The 17,557-nt window shown below is 40.4% G+C and overlaps 1 protein-coding gene across 1 annotated transcript in view; it reads left to right on the top strand.

The window, feature by feature from the left end:
* The first annotated feature begins 2,746 nt into the window (after window positions 1-2,746).
* Window positions 2,747-17,557, top strand: part of LOC127622727 (anoctamin-1-like) — a 41,528-nt gene continuing 26,717 nt past the window's right edge. Inside the window, exons 1-6 of the mRNA XM_052096779.1 lie at window positions 2,747-2,811; window positions 3,735-3,904; window positions 4,568-4,873; window positions 11,842-11,934; window positions 14,801-14,952; window positions 15,057-15,111. Of these exons, the coding sequence (XP_051952739.1) occupies window positions 2,781-2,811; window positions 3,735-3,904; window positions 4,568-4,873; window positions 11,842-11,934; window positions 14,801-14,952; window positions 15,057-15,111 (807 nt within the window). The 5' untranslated portion in view covers window positions 2,747-2,780. The remainder of the gene's footprint in view (window positions 2,812-3,734; window positions 3,905-4,567; window positions 4,874-11,841; window positions 11,935-14,800; window positions 14,953-15,056; window positions 15,112-17,557) is intronic.

The raw sequence follows: 17,557 nt of genomic DNA on the forward strand, positions 1-17,557 counted from the left end.
TGATCCCGTCTGTCCTCTGGTGCTTCAAACACACATGCTTCAATTGAATCCCTTTATTTTTAATAATATTCATTTGTCATGGTGTTTGAGTAAATTGAGTGCCTGAATGTGTCATTTTCTTGTGAATATTGCATTAATTAGAATATTTGTAGAAACAACAACTGCATACACAAACAAACAAACACACACACACACACACACACACACACACACACACACACACACACACACACACACACACACACACACACACACACGTTGTGTTTCCATGTTTTATGGGGACTTTCCATAGACATAATGGTTTTTATACTGTATAAACTTTATATTCTATCCCCTAAACCTAACCCTACCCCTAAACCTAACCCTCACAGAAAACTTTCTGCATTTTTACATTTTCAAAAAACATAATTTAGTATGATTTATAAGCTGTTTTCCTCATGGGGACCGACAAAATGTCCCCACAAGGTCAAAGATTTCGGGTTTTACTATCCTTATGGGGACATTTGGTCCCCACAAAGTGATAAATACACGCTCACGCATACACACTCTCACACACACGCACACACACACGCATACACACTCTCACACACACACACACACACACACACACAGACAGACACACAGACACACACAGAGAAACTTACTATTCACACACACACACACACACACACAGACACACACAGAGAAACTTACTATACACACAGACACACACACAGACACACACAGATCATCATCTGACAATAATCCTTAGATGCCCTTATATATAGGTACTGAGCCCGAGTGGAGGAGTCTGGGTCTACTGGAATACATCAGAGAGGACGACTGCAAATCGGAAGAAAAGATACAACTCACTTATTGTGAGGTGAGCCAATGTGTTTACACAAACATCAGGACAAAACAAGCTATTGATATAGTATATATATAATGTCTCTGTTTTTAAACACACTCACCTCACACAAGGGAAGTGTACCAGTAAGTCTATGTATTCTCTGGAAAAGCACAAGGTGGATAACAAGAGTGTGTGTTGCTCATATGCAGACACCGTGCCGCTGCGCTGCACTAATGGCACACAAACACACCAGGTCCTCGAGGTCACCGGCTGTGACTGTATGACAAACACCTGTACGGCTGATTGAGCACACACACACACACACACACACACACACACACACACACACACACACACACACACACACACACACCTCAGTATATCTCACATGTTGAATAAATGATGACAGAATATTCATTTTTGGGTGAACTATCCCTTTATTAAAGTTCATGTTGACTTTAATCAATAAACTCAAATTACTGCATTGCAATTCTGCCATTGGATCATTTCTCTATGCAAACATTTTCTTGACCATGAACCACTTCTGTATACTGTATATGTGTGGTTGTACTTATTACATTGAACCACATGTCAGATGCATAAACGAGTCCTCCGCTTGGACCACTTGGTGGTGCTCTAGATGCTTGAACTCATTTATGTGAGTGTCTGTGCATGGAGAAAATCAATCAGTGGTAAAGTCTGTTGAAGGATCCTGTTCACACTGCTGGAGGACATTTATCACATGTTAAACATGCTTGTCATTCACAATCACAATCACACAGAATGCCACAAGATTAGCGGCTCCTTTTTCATGCAATATTGAGCAATTTTATGAGGAAGCCTCCATGTATGTAAGTTACTTCCATATCTGTTAGTTATTTCCAGCAAGGGTAGTGTGATGGATTTTGCAGGTATTTGTGAAAGTGGTCCATAATGTCCACAAATCCTTATCTCGGGAAGAATTAAACAGGACAAACAGTATATAAATATGCACCGCTTATTCAATAGACTGCATTGGGTTGCTCTAATTGTTGGCAAATGACTTGATGTGTTCTCAGTGCACTGAATAACCAATATAAAATACACATAAATGAGTGCAGTTAGGGCAGGTAGAGGTTATCTAATGGTTTAAATTTAAAAAGCACTTGCATTAATTCTTCTGGTAAAACTCATGTTTTACAGTCGTTTTGGGGATTACAGTGTTACATCACCATGGCAACAATGTTATACAGTTTAATATATCTTTACATGGAAAAGGTTCATAAGTGTTTTTATAAAAATGCATATTGTTTACATCTTGTTTCTGTACTTTTCAAATAATGAGCATTTAAATGTTTACGGATTGGCCCCATTGACTTCCATTGTGAGTGCCTCGCTGTAGCTCAGATTTAGTGACCAGTCCAACTTCATTGTTATGGTATCAACATTATGCCACAAAGGCTGTCGACTGAGATTAACTTGTATAAAACCATATTGAACTTGAATATTCCTTCAATGTAAAATCCAGTAGTCAGAAATGACATAACACTTTGTTTCAAGCGTATACTGTATGTACATTCATGCAAACATGCATTTATTCATATATTCACAGTACATGAGCTAGAGGTGTTTATAAGCATCATATAATGTTTTAAAACAACTTATAATAAAAGTTAATATGAAATTATTTTTGTTAATGCCAATTCTGTTTGTGTGCATGTTTAGCTTTTGTTGATCTTGTGTGTTTACTAATCGCAATAATAATTAGACTTATGGATTTAGTGTCTGTGTTTGTGAGACAGATGTCGAGAGTAGTGCCTGCGGTCACGGTTCACCGGTGCACGCGCGCTGTGTCGGACGCTGGAAGTTTGAGCGTCTCGAGCGCTCCACGGAATTAACAGCAGCAGCACGAGCGCGTTAAGCAGCGCGGGGCAATGAGCGGATTGTTAACCATCTCACCGGGAACATAAACATGGCACTGAACAGGTCGCCCTCTGCCACGGGTGAGTACCGGACCTTGGCACTCCTGTTGATGTTGTTGCGTTGCGCGCGCGTTTGTGTGCATGCATTCGTTTTTCTAAGCGAAATGGAAAATCGTGTGCATTTGCTTGCAATGCCTATTCCATTTGTATTCCTCAAAATTGTATTGTTTTGCTCGCAGGCAACTGTTGCACGTGCTTGCGTTTAGTTTTATTCAACCATGCATTTGCTGTAATGGACATTTTTAGTGACAACAAACTGCTCTTCGTGTTAATTGCAGATAACTCACCGAGGCGCGCGCCATTATTGATCCCTTCAGACGGACCTTCACAATTTAACACTGGTTAATATTATAACTAATTGTTTTAGGATAGTTTTCTTTTATGAAAACTGTGTGTGCGCACAGTGTTTTGCTGGTTTTAGTGGAAGGGTTTTGTTATAATTAGCTGGGGCAATAAGCTGGGGCTATTTAAGCGCCATCTAACGCCGCGCGTGGTGTGCATGGGTGATTTTTACGCGTGCATGCGTTTTTTAAAAATAGACCAGAAGCACTTTAATTATGATGCATTTTATACTGGCAACAGAACGATACATGTTAATGATAGCACATCAAATACACTGGGAAGTATTGGCACAAATAGACTGGTCAGGTGGGGTCAATGCGCTTAGCTCTCAGTAAGAGTCATGAATCCCTGTGTTTGTTTACCTGAGCGCATGGGGCATATTTAAGTGACGCTTTAGTCAGGTGTGGGAATACTTAAATAGTCTACAGTTGTACGTGCGCCTGTGTCTGACTGCCATGGGTCAGTTTGAAAGGTTTTTTTGGAGAATTGACGCAAAGCCTTCAATTATGTCGCTGTCCGTGGTGCTGAATGGAGCGGAACGGTCTGGTTGCCATTTAAATGCATAGTCTCTCTCTCTCACTCTCCCTCTCTCTCTCTGACAGATAACTGGAATGGGGCTCCAGAGCGCGTGCGCGTTACAGCCATGAGGAGCGAGTCCTTTTCATTGCAAAGCGAGAAACTCCGCTGTGTTGCCCGTGATATCTCTGAATTGGGTCAGCAGGGCACCCCGAGTAACGGGTACCACGATGCCAACGACATCGCCGAGGACACGGTGCGTGTATTCAGTTGTCTAATCAAAGAATTGTGAAATATTGTCAGGAAAACAGAAACACCCTAAAGAGTGAGGAAAAGAAAGCCCAATGTGTTTTGGAGGGGTTTTAGAGGGTTGGCACAAAGATTGTGGATTGGATGCCAGGTAAAAGTGACCCATCAACTATACTGGGGATTTATGTTATAATCACATCCCAAAATGCTTTTGGGAACTTGCAATGAGTTTTCTGTGGAAAACACTGAATAAATGCATTTGCTAAATGACAACAATATCACATTTACACCAGATTTGCTCATTTCTTACCTTATTTGTATCCAGGACATTCGCAGCTTTAATAATCCAATGCACCCCGATTCTCATGACACATTTCTTTAAAGTTAGTCAACCGCAGGGATCATCCTAGTTTAGCACATTACTCAAAGGCAGAATTATACTAAAACATGATTATGACCCCAGGAAACATCTAGTCGCTTTGAAGTATCAACCAGAAGATGACCCAGATCTCCATTGTTTTATTTATTTATTTTTGACAGAAACTGCCCCCTACGAGCCATGCAGTGTAAAAGCACCCGGAATCAGTCATTGACTGCTGTTGCAGAGTGAAGCCATGTAAATGTGAGGGATAATATCATCTAGATAAATAACGCTTGTGTGCATTTTCAGGATGAGCCCGGGCCCGGTCCAGGAGGAGGGTTGTGTTTTGCAGACGGCCGTAGAAGAGTGGACTACGTTCTTGTTTATCACTGCAAGAGACGTCAGTCACAACGTCACTTCTCTGTTGTCTCTAATGGTAACGTGCCGTCCCAAAGCCCCACCCCCTCACGTAGGAGTACTAAGGGCGATATTTCAGAGGCGGTGCTGGAGTCGGGGCTCGGAACGGAACCTGGCGATGGACTGAATGATAAAATCAGGGAGGAATTTGAGAGAGGACTTCAGGAGGAAGGCTTGGAGATTGAACGTGACAAAGAGGTGTGTTCAGGATGCAATACTGGCCTGATAAATATTGTGCAGTAAACATTGTATACAAATAGTATGCAAAACAGATTGCATTATGCAATGGTAAACATTTGAAACATTTTAAATAATATGCAGAAACAATAAGAAAAAATAACAGAAAAAAAACTAGGGATGTCTTGATGCCATGCTCGTACTTGTACTCGGTTTCGTAAAATTGCTCTGATAACAAAAAACGATATCATCTGACGAACGAATGTCATTCTGTAAACATTCAGCTACAAATTAAAATCACGTTATGTCCTAGTGTGATTATTCAACAGCAAAAGGCTGTGATTTAAAGAGATAAATATATAGTATGCATGTGCTGCACACTTCAAATGTGAGCGCCGAAAGCACCATCATGAGCATTGCATGCTCGGTTTACAGCAGATGACAGCTAAAAGAGCTCTAATTCACTTTGTAGTGCATACAGACAGACTACAAATGTATTTAATTAATAAGTAGCCTCTTGTGTTTTAATAATCACATTGGGTCAGGCAGAGACCTGCTGTTTCGGAAATAAGAAGCTACCATCAAAACAACACAGATACACTCCAAAATAAAAGCTCAATTTAAATGGAAAACAGTATGACAGAAATGTTTCACTACTGTATAGTTATGTAATATTTACTGGAATACCATGACTAATAATAATTAGGGCTGTTAATCGAATTAATTACATGTTGTCCCGATTATTCGCATATACAAATATTTGCTGAGAAAGCCCCTCATATAACAATAAATAATTATACATAGTTATCTCTAAATATAAATATATATATATGGGCTGTCGATTTAACGCGTTAATTCAGTGCGATACATTTTATAAAAAATAACGTGTTAAAAAAAATGTACGCAATTAATCGCATGCCCCCGGACCTAATAAGGATGATTCCTGAGAAATTCAAGCTTGTAGTACCACCTGTTTACTCCAGAGGGCAGTAAGTGAAACTTCAGCTGTATGAGCAACACACAGTTTATACAGTGAACAAAACAACCATCCAGCAGCAGCACAACACAAACATGCATTACGTTCTTGCGTTCAAAACACTTGATGGAGCGCAAATGCGAACTAAGAGATCTCAAGATGTGTTTAAAGATTGAGTATTAAACTATATTTAACTTGACACAGTGACCTATAATGTATGTTTATGACGCAACACACCCGAGACGCTACACAAGCATGTCTGACGCAGGTGTACATTGACGGTCCTTAAACAAGCCCTCATAATAAATCTCCAACTGATGGACAAATTCACTTGATTGACTTATGATCAATAATATGATAGTAAACAATACATTGTATTCTAAAGCCACTTTTTTATTGTCTTATTAATGATGAACTCTTCTGCTACAAGAATGTAATGCATTTTAATTATCTGAATATTTTATATATATATATATATATATATATATATATATATATATATATATATATATATAAAACTTGTAAATATTTAAAGATAACTATGTATATTTATTTCATCATTATATATTGAATTATTGTTATATTAGGAGCTTTCTCAGCAAATATTTGTATATGCGATTAAATGCGATTAATCTCGATTAATTAATCGGGACACCATGTAATTAATTTGATTAAAAATGTTTATCGATTGAGAGCCCTAATATATATATATATATAAAAATTTCGACCATATTATTGAACATAAGCAAATCAAGTGAATTTGTCCATCAGTTGGAGATTTATTATGAGGGCTTGTTTAAGGACCGTCAATGTACACCTGCGTCAGATGGATGCTTGTGTAGCATCTCGGGTGCGTTGCGTCATAAACATACATGTTTAAGTCACTGTGTCAAGTTAAATATAGTTTAATATTCAATCTTTAAACACATCTTGAGATCTCTTAGTTCGAATTTGTGCTCCATCAAGTGTTTTGAACGCAAGAACGTAACGCATGTTTGTGTTGAGCTGCTGCTGAAGGTTGTTTTGTTCACTGTATAAACTGTGTGTTGCTCATACAGCTGAAGTTTCACTTACTGCCCTCTGGAGTAAACAGGTGGTACTACAAGCTTGCATTTCTCTTTTCTTCCTTATTATGGTCCAGGGGCATTGCGATTAATTGTGTTATTTTTAATCAAATTAATCACACTGAATTAACGCGGTAAATTGACAGCCCTAATAATAATAATATTAATAAGATAAATAAATAAATAGTCATTGTATTATTTTTAAGCAATATCTCATATCTGTTATGCAGCACTTTATTTATAATAACTCCAATGTTGTATTTGGATTGTGCTGCGAGGATCTGTATAAAAGCACTTAATTTGATAAAACAAATTATATAATATTATGTAGAAAATGAATTGTTCTATTTTCATCTGATTAAAGTTTTAATTAATTCATTTTTTTTGGACACCCTTTTAATGATAACATTTGAAATAAACTGCTCATATGGAATTCAGATAAAAATAAAAAAGCAGGTATCGCATCGACGAGTACCGAAAATTAAGTATCATATTCATGTTAAAAGACAAATGGTATCGGGACATCCCTAGTAAACAATGTCTTTCAGTGGCAATTTAAATATTCTTGTGTTTGTTTTGAGTGTCCCGTCCAGCACGACACTACAATAGTGACTCAACCAATGGCGTGAGTTAGGGGCGGGACTATATGCTAGTTCCACCAATGGCAGTTAAAAGGGTGCATTCAGACAGTTTTTTGAAACAATGTTAATTTTTGTCACATGACCTTATACGTACAGTACATGTTTCATACAAACTAAACTGGGTTGATCTGTTGTTTTCCACACCCCAAAATTCCACACAAAAAATCATGCCGCACACAACACACATACGGCGTAAACAGCATTGTAGTATGCTATTTTGAACTCGTGTAATATCGTCTCGTGTTTTGGGTCTCAAATAATCAGGGATGAGTTCATTTTTGGGTGCAATAATAACACTTCGAGCAATCAAGAGATTCCCAAGGTGACCCTGGAACTTAAGAAGCAGATTTCCAGTTTAGGAAAAGCTGAACTACACTAACAAAAGCCCATCTTTTATGAGGGGGTGCTCGTTTTCATTTAAAGCAATGCAGCACATTCCAGCACTAGTTTACACCTGCCGTTTTTTTGTTTTCCTGCAATGGAACATCAATAGCCCCTGACAAGAGATGACTGGTTCCCCCTGCCACATGGAGAGCTCCACGTTGAAGCAAGGAGAGCTCAGGGTTTCTGAATAGGACTAGATTGGTTGACTCATGCAGCTTTTTCAACAAAAGCTCAACAAATACACAGACGAAACCCTCATAAATCCTGATATAATTTGGAGTATACTGCAGCACCCTTCAAAGTACATATTTCAGTTTTTTATGAGTGTGTGTGTGTGTGTGTGTGAATGTGTGTGTGTGTGTGTGTGTGTGAATGTGTGTGTGTGTGTGTGTGAGAATGTGTGTGCATGTGTATGTGTGTGTGCATGTGTATGTGTGTGTGTGTGTGTATATGTTTGTGAGTGTGTGTGTGAGTGTGAGTGTGTGTGTGTGTGTGTACATGTGTGTGTGTGTGTGTGTGTGTGTGTGTGTGTGAGCGTGTATTTATCACTTTGTGGGGACCAAATGTCCCCATAAGGATAGTAAAACCTGAAATTTTTTACCTTGTGGGGACATTTTGTCGGTCCCCATCAGGAAAACAGCTTATAAATCATACTAAATTATGTTTTTTGAAAATGTAAAAATGCAGAAAGTTTTCTGTGAGGGTTAGGTTTAGGGGTAGGGTTAGGTTTAGGGGATAGAATATAAAGTTTGTACAGTATAAAAACCATTATGTCTATGGAAAGTCCCCATAACACATGGAAACACAATATGTGTGTGTGTGTGTGTGTGTGTGTGTGTGTGTGTGTGAATGTGTGTGTGTGTGTGTGTGAATGTGTGTGTGTGTGTGTGAATGTGTGTGTGTGTGTGTGAATGTGTGTGTGTGTGAATGTGTGAGTGTGTGTGTGTGTGAATGTGTTTGTGTGTGTGTGTGTGTGTGAATGTGTGAATGTGTGTGTGTGTGAATGTGTATGTGTGAATGTGTGTGAGTGTGTGTGAATGTGTGTGTGTGAATGTGTGTGTGAATGTGTATGTGTGAATGTGTGTGTGAATGTGTGTGTGTGTGTGTGTGTGTATGTGTGTGTGAATGTGTATGTGTGAATGTGTGTGTGAATGTGTGTGTGTGTGTGAATGTGTGTGAATGTGTGAATGTGTGTGTGTGTGAATGTGTGTGTGTGAATGTGTGAATGTGTGTGTGTGTGAATGTGTGTGTGTGAATGTGTGTGTGTGAATGTGTGTGTGTGTGTGTGTGTGTGGGGGGCAGGTTTGTGGTTTACAAGGAAATCTTTTTAGGGTATTATTGTATAAATGTGGTTTTTAAGGACATTTCTAGTGTCCCCATAATTCAAATCACTTAAAAAAAAAAAAAATCATACTAAACAATGTTTTATTGAAAACGTAAAAATGCAGAAAGTTTTTTGTGAGGGTTAGGTCTATAGTTTAGGTTTATCCTATATGGTGGTATACAGGTGAATCTCATGAAGAAATATGCGGGTAATACTTTACCTTGAATTTAAGAGGAAAATAAAGCCTATTTTTGGAGTGTAAAATATTACGTATCCTCATCAGATTCACGCGTATAACACCATATAGCATGGAAATCTGACACGTGTATTTTGATGCATGCTGCATTATTTATGAGAGTTTTTGCCTGTTTTAGGATGTGAGTCTTTGTTGAAAAAGCTGCATAATAAAATAAAATAAATAAATAAAATACAATATATTTAATTGTGCTATTCTTAAATGTCTTGAATATAATGCCGTAATGCAATATGGTTTTTAAATAAATAAAATAAATCTTTATGCAAAACTTAACATGCATTTTTTGCTTGTGATTTTGGGGTGCAATGTGACCCAGATATTTCTTGACTGCTTCCTCACACATACACAACAGATTTGCAGAATGCTGAAATGAGATCAACCGTTGATTCCCACATGCAGTTACTGAACAAAGGGCTCATGTTGATTTTGTAAGTATTTGCTGCTAAATTAAATCGAAGCTCGAAAGACATTGTCTATGTGCTTATTATTGTCTGTCTAGTCCCGAAATTGGCCACATGGTTCTTTTAATTTACCATAACAAACTTGAGTGATGAGTTAATTCTTGGGTGAAAACCGCGGCGTGTGTGTGCATTTGAGGGTTAGTGGTGTGATAGTGCAAGATCAGTTTTGTTATGTTGGTGTGGATTAAATTGGAGTGCTGCTGCCTCCAGCTGAAAGGCAGATTACGGCTGATCCTCATTGCCAGAGGTGTTTATGTGTGTGCGCACGGGTTTGGGTGGTTTACGAGGACATTTTTTTTAGGTTACAAACTGGTAATTACAAGGGTATTATGCTATAAATGTGGTTTATGAGGACATTTCTAGTGTCCCCATAATTCAAATCACTTAAAAAAAAAATAATAAACAATGTTTTTTTGAAAATAAAACAATGCAGAATGTGTTTTGTGAGGGTTAAGGGACAGATTCTATAGTTGTGTGAGTGTGTGAATATGTGTGAGTGTGTGTGGGTGGGTGTGAGTGTGTGAGTGTGTGTGGGTGTGTGCGTGTGTGTGTGAGTGTGTGTGGGTGTGTGCGTGTGTATGAGTGCGTGTGAGTGTGTGTGAGTGTGTGTGTGCGTGTGTGAGTGTGTGTGTGTGTGAATGTGTGTGTGTTTGTTGTGTGTGTTTGTGAGTGTGTGAATGTGTGTGGGTGTGTGAGTGTGTGAGTGTGTGAGTGTATGAGTGTGTGGGTGTGTGTGTGTGTGAGTGTATGAGTGCGTGTTTATGAGTGTGTGTGAATGTGTGTGTGTGTGAATGTGTGAGCGTGTGGGTGTGTGTGTGTGTGAGTGTATGAGTGCGTGTTTATGAGTGTGTGTGAATGTGTGTGTGTGTGTGAGTGTGTGTGTGTGTGAGTGTATGAGTGCGTGTGGGTGTGTGTGTGTGTGAGTGTATGAGTGCGTGTTTATGAGTGTGTGTGAATGTGTGTGTGTGTGTGAGAATGTGTGTGTGTGTGAGTGTATGAGTGCGTGTTTATGAGTGTGTGTGAATGTGTGTGTGTGTGAGAATGTGTGTGTGTGTGAGTGTATGAGTGCGTGTGGGTGTGTGTGTGTGTGAGTGTATGAGTGCGTGTTTATGAGTGTGTGTGAATGTGTGTGTGTGTGTGAGAATGTGTGTGTGTGTGAGTGTATGAGTGCGTGTGGGTGTGTGTGTGTGTGAGTGTATGAGTGCGTGTTTATGAGTGTGTGTGAATGTGTGTGTGTGTGTGAGAATGTGTGTGTGTGTGAATGTGTGTGTGTGTGAATGTGTGTGTGTGTGTGTGTGTGAATGTGTGTATGGGCAGGTTTGTGGTTTACAAGAAAATCTTTTTAGGGTATTATTCTATAAATGTGGTTTATGAGGACATTTTTAGTGTCCCCATAATTCAATTCACTTAAAAAAAAAAAAACATACTAAACGATGTTTATTGAAAACGTAAAAATGCAGAAAGTTTTTTGTGAGGGTTAGGTTTAGATCTATAGTTCGTACAATATAAAAATCATTATGTCTATGGAGAGTCCTAATAAGGATAGCCGCACCAATGTGTGTGTGTGTGTGTGTGTGTGTGTGCGTGTGTCACTCATCCATGGTGAATAAGACTTCTTTAGTAACAGCTGCTTCTTAGACGTGTGTGTGTGTGTGTGTGTGTGTGTGTGTGTGTTTTCACCTCTGGTTGTATTAATCAAGACTGCTAAATCACCTTATCCTGCAACAGTATTTTCAGTCTCACGCTCTACAAACCAAATTGATGGGAACCGCATTATTCCGAGGTGCTTTGTCGGATACTTGACTCTGTAGACATCTGTTGCTGTTATCTAATCTCTTCTTTCTCACGTTCTGTTTCTCTCTTACTTTCTCTTCATTACTAAGATGAGGACAGTCCGGTTTATCCGTCTGCATGTTCCCTGGTCTGTTCTCAGCCGTGAGGCAGAACTTCTTAAGATCGGAGTGCCCACTAAAAAGGTGAGAACGTCTTAGTTCAACCACACTTATTCTAATCAGCGTAAGACAGAAAGATGCAGTGGTAGTGGTAGATAAAACCACAGTAATAAAAGTAAAAAGGTCATTAAAATAATGTAAAAACATGGTAAAACTTACCATAGTGAAAACATGGTTCATTTTCATAACGGCATGTTTTGTTGTTGTTGTTATTATAACATTATGTATTAAATTGTTTGGCTATTATAGTGTGTGTATATTTTTACATATGTAATACAGTCAAGCCTCCAGCTCACAGCTGATTAGTCTTATTCACTAACCAACCGCAATCTAGTTTAAGAATGCACTTGGTTGAATAGGAAAGCTATAAGATGCTCCCTTGCTCCCTATTTAGTGAATGACTTAACCTCCAATGTGCTTTCTGTCAGCACTGGTCTCAGAACAGTTTGAAATGCACCTTATTTTCAACGTATGAAAGCAACATTTGTCAGCTTTTGGAAGAACCCGTTGATTCACAATGTGAAAATGCACAATGAATATCGGATTTCAATGGAAAAATAGCCCTATATAGTCCACGTACGTGGTCATTGCGTTTAACAATGTACCGCTTCGCGATAAATCGCAGAAATGTTCAAAATGACATATCGGATGAAACTAGAGGCACTAATCTTTTGACACAAACAGGTTTCAATGTAACAACTTAATACGTTTTCTTACCAGATGTAGTTTTGTTGGGTTTTCTCCCAAAGACAAACTGCGCTGAGATCGGCTGCTTGTTGTTTTGTCACATGACTTGTCACATGACATGAACCCTTAAATGACAACCAATAGTGTCCTGAGATCAGTTGGTTTAAATGAAGTGAAATTATGCACAGCATATAGCGAAGACAAAACATACAGTCCATGTGTAACCGGCCCTAGTCGCCGCGCTCCGAACGGGACTCGAACCGGCGTCTCCGGCGTGGGAGGCGGGTGCGCTGACAAGGAGGCTAAAGGCTATAGCCCCTAGTGTCAGTCGCTAGACGCTAGTCTCCCATTACACATGCATGAGGACGCATGTAAATATCCGGCACTTTTACCAGGTGCACTTAGTGAATTCCCCAGTTTCAACGCTTCTAGTGAAGACGACCTTACGCTGTCACGGCTTTGGTCGCTTCCGGTGTATTCATGGTTTTGGATGACCTGTCTTTCTGTCCTACAGGGATCCAGTAGCTCAACTGGCAGAGCTTGGCTCTAGCAACACCAAGGTCATGGGTTTGATTTTGAGGGAACTGACAAACTGATAAAAATGCTCTGTAAGTCGATTTAGATAAAGGTGACTATAGCCGCGTTTCCGGCATCGGGCCGAACCGTTCTCATTGCAAAACCATTCCGTTCTGTGCCGATCCGGGCCAGCTGGTGTGGTTACGGTTTCTGTTTCCACTGTGGTACATAATAGATCTGCTTTTGGAGACGCAGTGAGAGGTAACCATTGGAGCGAGTGTGGCGCACTATGGAGGATGATCGCATTTCGGTTTTTAGGACTGCTTTATTCACTGGTTTTACTCTGCTAACAAACAGCAAAGACATGGACCATCCATCCATCCATCTTTAACCGCTTATCCGAAGTCGGGTCGCGGGGGCAGCTGCTCCAGCAGGGGGCCCCAAACTTTCCTATCCCGAGCCACATTAACCAGCTCTGACTGGGGGACCCCGAGGCGTTCCCAGGCCAGTGTGGAGATGTAATCTCTCCACCTAATCCTGGGTCTTCCCCGAGGCCTCCTCCCAGCTGGACGTGCCTGAAACACCTCCCTAGGGAGGCGGCCAGGGGGCATCCTTACCAGATGCCCAAACCACCTCAACTGACTCCTTTCGACGCAAAGGAGAGGCGGCTCTACTCCGAGCTCCTCACGGATGACTGAGCTCCTCACCCTATCTTTAAGGGAGAAGCCCGCCACCCTTTTGAGGGAGCCCATTTCGTCCGCTTGTACTTTCGGCCGCAAAGACATAGACCATGTCGCAAAAAGGAAAGTAAAGAGAAAAAGGTGAGAGGTCTAGAAACATTTAGTCTACAATACCAGTTAAACCATCATAATAAAATAATGAAGAAGCACTGAACGAGTTACCACATACTAAAGCCATTCATCCAGCACTCTTGAGAACAGTTGAGTGCCAAGAATTCCGGGCTGGGATCGTTTTATAATCGTGCCGTGCCGAACTGTGCTCCAGTGGAAATGCTACTGTAACCGTTCCATAATGTGCTCAGAACTGTTCGGCCCAATAGTGGAAAAATGTCTGTTAATACACGTTTCACAATGCAGTAGTTAGTGTAAAGGTGTTCAACCAACAGTTCAACAACCAACCAAGTGGGTCTTACTATTTCTGGCTCCATCAAAGAATTAACAATCAAAGCTAAACAGACTCTACAGTTTTCACCACTGAGAGGACACTAGTGCCATGATTTTGGTGTTAAGAGCTGTGGCTCCATCATGGTCTTTGTAAGTGCTCCGAGTTGGCACAGACTTTAAGAGCAGTTGTAATGCCAAAAGTCAATTCTCAATGTATCAACACTGCACAGTCAAATAAAACCGATCTGATTACGCACAAGCAAGCCGCTTACTTGGAAAATGTTTTAGAGTTGTTTATTATATAGTCCAGATTTGTTCTGTGTTGTGTTTTCACATACATTTAGATTTGGCTTAGCGCACCATTCTGAAAGAATGATTTGTCCTTTGAATGGTGAGTTGTATTGAATGATATAATCTGATAATGGTGGATTAGCAGCCGAGACATATGGACCAACATGCTGTGTTCATGTGTCATTTCTTGACCCTGGCATGAACCCTTAGTTCGTCTTCTCTATAAAGATTAATCTGTTTAATTTCAGTTGCATTATGGTTGTTTTTTCCAGACATATCAGCTGAAAGAAAAGACGGGGCTGGTGGGTGTAATAAGCTCGTTTTGGGCGAAGATAAATCAACCGTTCCAGCCGGGCGTACCGGAGCCCCATAACCCACGCACGTGTGTCCTATCCCAGCCGTTCAGCAGAGACAAGCTTCATCTGTGAGTGCCAACACTCGTAGACAGCCAGACTACCACAAAAGCAAAAGTACACACAAATACCATCCCTACATGTTAGCCTAATGGGTTTGCTTTTTATTTTGCAGATTTGATATAAACTCAAAAAACAGCTTGTTCAGCAATGCAATACGAGGTCGAATTGTGAGTATCACTAATAATGCAGCACTTTCAAAACCTAGCAATCCACCTACAGCTAGCTGCCTTCAGAGGCAGCATCCTAAAAGAAATAGAAACTCATAAGTGAATAAGTGCATTTACATGCACACCAATCTGCTGATACGTACCTCACATTGAGAGGTAAACAGATATGCATTCAGCTTGGAGAGGGCAATAGAGTTGAAGCCTTTCAGTTGAAGTTTACATACACCGTTTTTCACAATTTCTGACATTTAATCGTAGAAAACATTCCCTGTCTTGGGTCAGTTAGGATCACTACTTTATTTAAAGAATGTGAAATGTCAGAATAATAGTAGAGATAATTATTATTTTAGCTTTTATTTCTTTCATCACACTCCCAGTGGGTCAGAAGTTAACTCACTTTGTTAGTATTTGGTAGCATTGCCTTTAAATTGTTTAACTTGGGTCGAAAGTTTTGGGAATCCTTCTGCAAGCTTCTCACAATAAGTTGCTGGTGTAACTGAGTCAGGTTTGTAGGCCTCCTTGCTCGCACACACTTTGTGAGTTCTGCCCAAAAAAATCTCTATCGGCTTGAGGTCAGGGCTTTGTGATGCCACTCCAAAACTTTTACTTTGTTGTCGTTGAGCCATTTTGCCACAACTTTGGAGGTATGCTTGGGGTCACGGTCCATTTGGAAGACCCATTTGCGACTGCGCTTTAACTTCCTGGCTGATGTCTTGAGATGTTGCTTCAATATATCCACATAATTTTCCTTCCTCATGATGTCATCTATTTAGTGAAGTGCACCAGTTCCTCCTGCAGCAAAGCACCCCCACAACATGATGCTACCACCCCCATGCTTCACAGTTGGGATGGTGTTCTTCGGCTTGCAAGCCTCACCCTTATTCCTCCAAACATATCGATGGTCATTATGGCCAAACAGTTCAATCTTGTTTCATCAGACCAGAGGACATTTCTCCAAAAGTGAGATCTTTGTCCCCATGTGCTCTTGCAAACTGTAGTTTGGCTTTTTTATGGTGGTTTTGTTGCAGTGGCGGCTTCCTTGCTGAGCATCCTTTCAGGTTATGTCTTTATAGGACTCGTTTTACTGTGGATATAGATACTTGTCTACCTGTTTCTTCCAGCATCTTCACAAGGTCCTTTGCTGTTGTTCTGGGATTGATTTGGACGTTTCGCACTAAACTACGTTCATCTCTAGGAGACATAATGCATCTCCTTCCTGAGTGGTATGATGCTGTGTGGTCCCATGGTGTTTATACTTGCACACTATTGTTTGTACGGATGAACGTGGTGCCATCAGGCATTTGGAAATTGCTCCCAAGGATGAACCAGACTTGTGGAGGCCCACAATTATTTTTTTTAGGTCTGATTGCTTTTGATTTTCTCATGATGTCAAGCAAAGAGACACTGAGTTTGAAGGTAGCCTTAAAACACATCCATAGGTACACCTACAATTCAGTGCACCTCCTATCAGAAGCTAATTGGCTAATTGCTTAAAGCCTTGACATAATTATTTGGAATTTTCCAAGCTGTTTAAAGGCACAGTTAACTTAATGTATGTAAACTTCTGACCCACTGGACACATTGTGATTATAGTCAATTAAAAGTGAAACAATCGGTCTGTAAACCATTGTTGGAAAAATTACTCATGTCATGCACAAAGTAGATGTCCAAAACGACTTGCCAAAATTATAGTTTGCTAATATGAAATCTGTGGAGTGGATAAAAAGTGAGTTTTAATGACTTCAACCCAAGTGCATGTAAACTTCTGACTTCAACTGTATATCGGGTAGTCGATATACTGGTAGAAATGTGTAAACTGGTGGAGATATTTTGAAAAACCATTTATATTACGGTTATGTACAATGCTGCCTCTTGGTATGGAATGCGTGTTTCAATAAGAAGCTGCGCTATAAACAATAATTTTCCTGATGGGTCGATGTAACCGGCCCTGTTCGCCCCGAACGGGACTCGAACCGGCATCTCTGGCGTGGGAGGCGGGTGCGCTAAGAAGGAGGCTAAAGGCTACAGCCTCTAGCATCAGTCGCTAGAGCACCTCTTGAGGTCAGGAGAGTGAGGTTTACACACTGCACAGCTGGCTCCCGTTACACCTGACACACTTTGAGGCCAATCAGGGGCGGACTGGCCATTGGGAGAAAGGAGCGGGCCGGTGGGTCGGCCGCGAAATGGGCCGAATTGGCCATGATAAGCTAATATGAGCCACCACGTTTTGCAGAACGGACCACAAAACGGTGCAGCGATATGCAGAAAAGGACAGCAAACACCCCCCCGCTCAACTTATGGGCCAGTTGCTATGTAAAATCCCGGGCCGATTTCTCTTCCCAGTCCAGCTCTGGTATATTGTTGCCAACAGGTTTTCAGTCTCCAAAGGAAGGCTAAATTCAAAACAAATACACGATTAAGGATTTTACTTCAGAATCGAAGCAAA

Source organism: Xyrauchen texanus, chromosome 29 (genome assembly GCF_025860055.1).
Source record: "Xyrauchen texanus isolate HMW12.3.18 chromosome 29, RBS_HiC_50CHRs, whole genome shotgun sequence".
Lineage (NCBI taxonomy): Eukaryota > Metazoa > Chordata > Actinopteri > Cypriniformes > Catostomidae > Xyrauchen > Xyrauchen texanus.